The 6,123-nt window shown below is 43.6% G+C and overlaps 1 protein-coding gene across 1 annotated transcript; it reads left to right on the forward strand.

The window, feature by feature from the left end:
* The first annotated feature begins 1,225 nt into the window (after positions 1 to 1,225).
* On the forward strand, positions 1,226 to 2,550 carry ankrd9 (ankyrin repeat domain 9). The gene has a single exon (XM_030719432.1). The coding sequence runs from the start codon at positions 1,390 to 1,392 to the stop codon at positions 2,218 to 2,220; it is 831 nt and encodes a 276-aa protein (XP_030575292.1). The 5' UTR covers positions 1,226 to 1,389; the 3' UTR covers positions 2,221 to 2,550.
* Positions 2,551 to 6,123: the final 3,573 nt, after the last annotated feature.

Below are 6,123 nucleotides of genomic sequence, written 5' to 3' on the forward strand. Positions count from 1 at the left end.
TTGAACTTTGGGCCTCTGAATATTTAAATTCTGATGTTCTCAGGTCCTCTGAAGAACTGAGGTAGGAAACCTCATCTGAAGACATGTCTTTAACATCTCCAGCTGAGAAGTTTTTTAAAAGCTGATCAGCATCTTTCACCTCCTGACCCTCACAAACAGCTGAGATGATGCTGACAGGGCTCCTCACCTGTTTCCATCCTATCCATCAGAGAGGTCACAATAGAGGCTGAATGCATGAAGGAAGATTCGAAAAGTGAAACGTCAGCAGAGGATTGGCGATCAACTTGTTTTGTGACTCAGACGGTGAACACACACTTCACACTATAACAGGTTATTGAGACCATCTGGACCTCCTGCAGGTTTATTGTTGGAATAAAACTCCAGAAGAAGACATGATCAGAGTCTGAAGAAGCTGTGATGGTCTTTGAAGAGCTTTTATTGAGTTGTGGTTCCTGTTTTATTTTGTTGATGTTCTTTCAGGTATTTCTGATGTTCTCGTGTTCCCAGTGTCTTTGTGTCCATGTGTTACAGGCCTGTGTTCCTTGTTTGGTCTTTATGTTTCCATGTTAGTTAATTGTTGTATCTCCTGATGCAAGAACTGTTTTCACTGTGTTTGATGGAATATTTTAGTGTATTTTTTTCATGAGAATGGACACGAAGATTTCTTAATTTGGAAGGACACAGTGTGATTTGATTGAAAGGAATGTATTTTTAATTTTTGCTTTTTTTAAATAAGTAAAAATATTGTTTCCTGTGCTGTGATTGGTGGGTTTTATTTGTATGTAGTTACACCAAGTCACCAGCAGGAGAAGCTCCTCTGCAAGAAGTCTCTATGATGGAATACTGCAGTAAACAGGAGGAGGTACTCAGCAGGCTGAAAGTACTTCAGATTGTATTTTAACGCAGTGAGTTTGTTCCATGTTCCTGCTGTTTCTTTGTTTCCTGTAACTTTAATCACTTTGATTTCCTCTGATCAATAATCAGAAATAATCAGTATCTGTGTGATCAGCTGATGTCTGCTCAGCTGAAAGTTTCTGTTCCTGTTTACTGTCATCAGCTGTCTGAAGGCCACAATGTTCGCTATGCGAGGAACTTCACCCGCCACCACCACCTCCACCCCCACCCCCTCAGTGGAAAATAAACACCCCACAAGCAGCTGAGGAGGGGGAGGGGGAGGAGTATAAAAGTGAGGAGGTCCTGAGGACGAAGGTTTGACTGAGAGACTGCAGGATCGACTATCTCATTGTCAACTGCTCCAGACTTGCATGAGTCCTCAGGTAGACTTGGACGTCCTCAGTGTTTCTCAGACCTTCTCAGGTGTCTTTAGTTTTCTTCAAACCTCCTCAGGTATTCTCAGAGCTCCTCAGACCTCCTCAAGTGTTTGCAGTGATGCCGTGGCTGCTGTCCTCTCAGCTCGACTGCATGTCTTCGTCTCCATCTGAGCGGCAGTGCGAGCGGACAGCATTCTCCTTCTACTGTTCCGTGCGGGAGCGACTTCCTGTCTGGCTGCTGGAGGACATGCGCTGCATGGAGGTCTTCTGCTGGGACGACGGCCACCCGAGAGCCTTCCTGCCATCAGAGGCGCTGCTATACGCCCTCATACATGACCACCAGGACTATGCACGCTACCTGCTCAACAGGTACTCAGTGAGTGCGCTCAGAGCCCCGCGGTGCAGTTTCTGCTGCTGCCATGGCAGTGGGGCACCACACCTGAGCATTGCTGTGCGCTACGACCGCTTGGCGATCCTTGGCATGATGATGGTGGCTCTGAAGGCCTACGGGGAGCAGAGTAGGCGGCAGGAATACCTGGACAGCTGCGGCAGCTGCTCACACGTTGCTGACGCAGGAAAAAGTGCCGTGCAGCTAGCAGTGGAGCTGTCGCACGCTGACTGTTTACTGTTGCTGCTGGTCGAAGGTGCCCAGCCTGTCGGCCTGGACACTGCTCTGCAGAGACTTGTTTCCTGCGATGCATCGGTGCGACGACATGCACAGCGGTGCCTCGACTACCTGCTGCTGTTTCTGCCCAGCCCGCCTCCACTGCAGCGTCTGCAGGATGAGCCACAGCGCTGGCAAAGCCTGCTGGGAAACGAAGTGTTCAGCTGGCTCTGCGGGCTGGCTCCACCCCCTCTACTGCTGCAGGCACTGCGGTGTTTGGTTCAGTTTGGGTCTGACCAGATTAGCATGCTGCCTGACTTCCTGCAACCACACAGCCGGCAGTGACATCATGTTAGCATGGAGACCTTCTTGTGATTGGACAGTTTGCCACTGATGTGAACAAAATGTAAATAGACTGAAAGCATCAGGCTTTAGGACCCCGAGCAGTCTGATGGAGTAGCCCTGAGATACCAGCTTCACCTGCCATCAGTTTGATTGATCAGCTGCTCAGACAGGAAACAACAGTGTCCTGAGAACACGTGACGACAGACAGGAAACAGCACGCTAAATAAAACCTCAATAAAGTGTAAATAAAGTGTAAATAAAATGTAAATAAAAATGTGAGTAAAGAGTGAATAAAGTGTGATGGTGATCAAATGTGAATCTTCCTGAATGTTTTTCTAATTCTGATGTTTGTATTGATTTCAGATCAATGATGCTGACTCAGGTTCATCTTTGTGAATCTAAATAAACAAGTTCAGCCTGAACAAACTCGTTTTGATTTGCAGTGAAATCAGAGCTCGATGAGCAGCATATTTTCTAACCCACGCAGGAACTGATGGGTCAGATGAAATAAATCCATTTCAGCTTAAAGGCATCACTGATGTTTAAAAAATGCTCCTCAGGGTCTGAACTGCTCCCTGCAGCTCTGATCAGACTCTGAAAGCTGGACGCAGCATTTCTGGTTCCCGCTTCCGCTCTCAGGTTGGATTTGTTTTCTTTCAGGACGCTGATGCTCTGAGGAGCCGGTGTCAATCATATGACAAAAATCTACTTTTAATCTGCATCTGTGTGAACTCTGACCTCTGATATGGTCCTCTTCACCTTCAGCTGCTCTGTCATTCTCCTCCTCCTGATTCTCAGTCAGTAATCATCAAAAAGGTATAGCCAGTCACACAGCACATTATGATCACATGATTAGGCTATGCCAATCAGTCATGAGAAAGAGGCTGCATATCATTAGCATATATTATCATAGCTTTAGCAGCCTGAAATCATCCATGTTGTTTACTCTCCACTTCAGACAGTCAAAGTGTACAAAAGGGTACTAAACATCCAGGATTATGAATATTGTGTTGCACATATTTGAAGAGTATGCCAAATTTCACAGCTCAACTGTGAACACAAAAACACTCAATCTGAGTGTTTTTGGAGTCTATAGACCAGGAAGATAAAACCTCATGGACAGATGATGATATCCTCCCCCTTCGTGTTGTGAGGGAGGATAAAAACTGTGATCCAATTAGGAAACCTTTATCCAATGTTTAAAAATTGTTTCCCCCTCAGACGACTAAAGTGGACTAGTTCTTAAAGTCAGCTGACACACTGGGCCCTCAGGTCTCCAGTCTGGATCCAGAGCCACATCATCTTCAGTCCTCCTGGGTTTCCTCTGGGCAGCACTTTAAGGTAGAGCAGGAGGGTCACCAGGTAACAAATCACAGAGTGTCCACTAGCGTGTCCAAATGACACTGTTGAAAATGACGTAGCAGCAGGACGCTGCCTCGCTAAGTCTCCGTTTCAACTTGTGTTGAAAGTGCGGACTTGAAACCAGAATTATGATCAATAATTTACGCCATGCTTTTTCCTGTATATTGTCCTCACACGTGATGCACATTTGGTGCAGGAAGAAAGGTAAAAACTGGATTTTCACTAATGGGAAAAAAAAAAATCACAGCATCTCCTTTCCTACTGGTGGAAAAATACATCACATCAACCAATCAAAAAATTATATGGCAACCTGCTTACTGCAGGTTTAATAATCAACATCTTGTCTTTGAGATGTATTTAAAATTCTCAGAAGACTTGCTGCATTTTTGTTTGTGTTGAGCATCTGCAATGAAACCAGTGCAGGAGGCTCAACAGGCCAAGTGGGCAAGTGTCAATATGCCTGTGTGTGGCACATTCCACTTGCCACAAGAAACTCAGGACCTCCCTGCTTCTCAGGCATACTCCCCTGCATCCACATCATTGGCTTCTTATGCTGGACCCATTCAACACGAACGTAAACAATGTAGAGAGATGCTTCCAGTTTGTGTCAGCTGGAAAAAGAGGCACTATTTTGAGTTTGTGTCAGCTAAAGATGACAATATCAAGGTTAGTTGTGCACTCTGTTCTGGTGACAAAGTGCTATCTAGCTTCAAAAACACTACATAAGATTTGAACATCTGGAGTCTCAGCACGGTACAGTCAAACTTACAGAGCAAGTGGTGTGAAGCAGAGAGCTGCGACTAATACAGGAGCCCCCCCCAGCACCCAAACAACAAAAGCTGGACTTCGGTGCAAAACCAGTAATTGGGGGAGAGCTGAAGAAGTTGGGCGGATGGTATGTAGAAGAAATGCTGCCCTTAAACACAGTTGACTCACCCTTGTTTCGTGGTTGTCATTTTTATGTTGGGGTGGCGGGGGCGTGCCAAAAAGTGATCGTCTGCCAAAAAGTGATCATCTGCCAAAAATGATAATCTGCCAAAAAGTGATAATCTGCCAAAAAGTGATCATCTGTCATAAAGTGATTCTGATGTTTCTATGTGCTTTTATGTGTAATGTATTTACTTATAGTGGTAAACAGAGTGCAGTCAGCATGATTTATGAACGGATTATATATAAAATGAAGAAATACCTTGTTTTTCAACAATCTTTAGTCTGTGTTATTGTACCTACATTATAATAAATCCAGCGCTTTTTGCCCACATAAAATATCTTTATAGAATTGTGATGTTATATTTGTTGTGATTTCTGCAGCCTTCTGAGCCAGATTTCTGTTTAAAAAGACATTTTTAATGTCAGTGACAGTTTTTACCTCCATAAAAAACAAATATATAAACGTCTCTTTGTCAAAAACTGATTGCAGCTTCTACCTTGTGATAGAAATGCTGCTTCTCGCTCAAAAGGACTTGATATCATTCATGAGAGATATGTTTGATATGTTTCACAAATTACAGGTCAATGAGTCATTTACAGCCATTTAAATACAGGCAATCATCTTTTGACAAATACCGGAAATCGCTTTTTGGCACAACACCGGCCGCTGTTGAATGTACCTAATAAAGTATATTGTAATCTAACTTAGTTACTTCTAAAATGAAGTAATCAGTAAAGTAATGAAGTTACTTTTTAAAGGAGTAATCAGATTACTTTTTCAAGGTAACTATGTCATCACTGCCAGTATGTGCCTGGTATGTGCCGTGTCGGTCAGAGGTTCATCCTACAGTAAGATAATGACCCCAAATATAAGTTCAAGCTAGGGATGTGCGCAACTAGTTGACTAGATGACTAGTCACTACTCACTAGTCGGCAATGCTGCCCGAGGCATAGGCAACATATGCGGCTGCATAGGGCCCCCTGACCACCAGGGGGCCCCCAAGCTCACCCTCATTTGTCATCAAACCTTTTGTTTTTGTTTTTTTCATACACATGCCAGTGTCCTAAAAGAAACAAGAGACTATTCCAACTGTCCACATTTGTACAATTGTAACAATACTAATTTCATGAGTAGGCTACACTGACTTCCTGTGTCAGTGTAGATTCAGGTAGCTTGGGGAGGCATCCGCAACAGCAGTGACCTGATGGTCCGTCAGTTAGGGTCATTTGTGGATGAAGCTACAAAACAGAAATGTGACAGCAAGGACCCGTCCCTCTGGGGCACAAAGGAGGAAAAGAGAAGATTAAAGGAAGAAAAAAGACAAAGGTATGTTCCCATGAGCAATTACAATAGATTTAGTTGGTAACCAACTATAAAAATAGTTGGTTCTCATGTCGCTATGTCTCTGAAAAAACAAGCTGTGTCACTGTCCTCAGTGTGTTTCTAATTGATATATGTTTTGCTCAAATCTTACTGTCATTGTTCTGGGTTTATGACCCAGCATTTTTAGTTTTAGGACTAGGACTTTGATTCTTCTATTTCTATTTTTAATGTTACTGTATGATTGGTAGTTGATTGTGTTTTTGCAGTTTTCAATTTTGTACCTTTTT

The sequence above is a fragment of the Archocentrus centrarchus genome, chromosome 22 (genome assembly GCF_007364275.1).
Source record: "Archocentrus centrarchus isolate MPI-CPG fArcCen1 chromosome 22, fArcCen1, whole genome shotgun sequence".
NCBI lineage: Eukaryota > Metazoa > Chordata > Actinopteri > Cichliformes > Cichlidae > Archocentrus > Archocentrus centrarchus.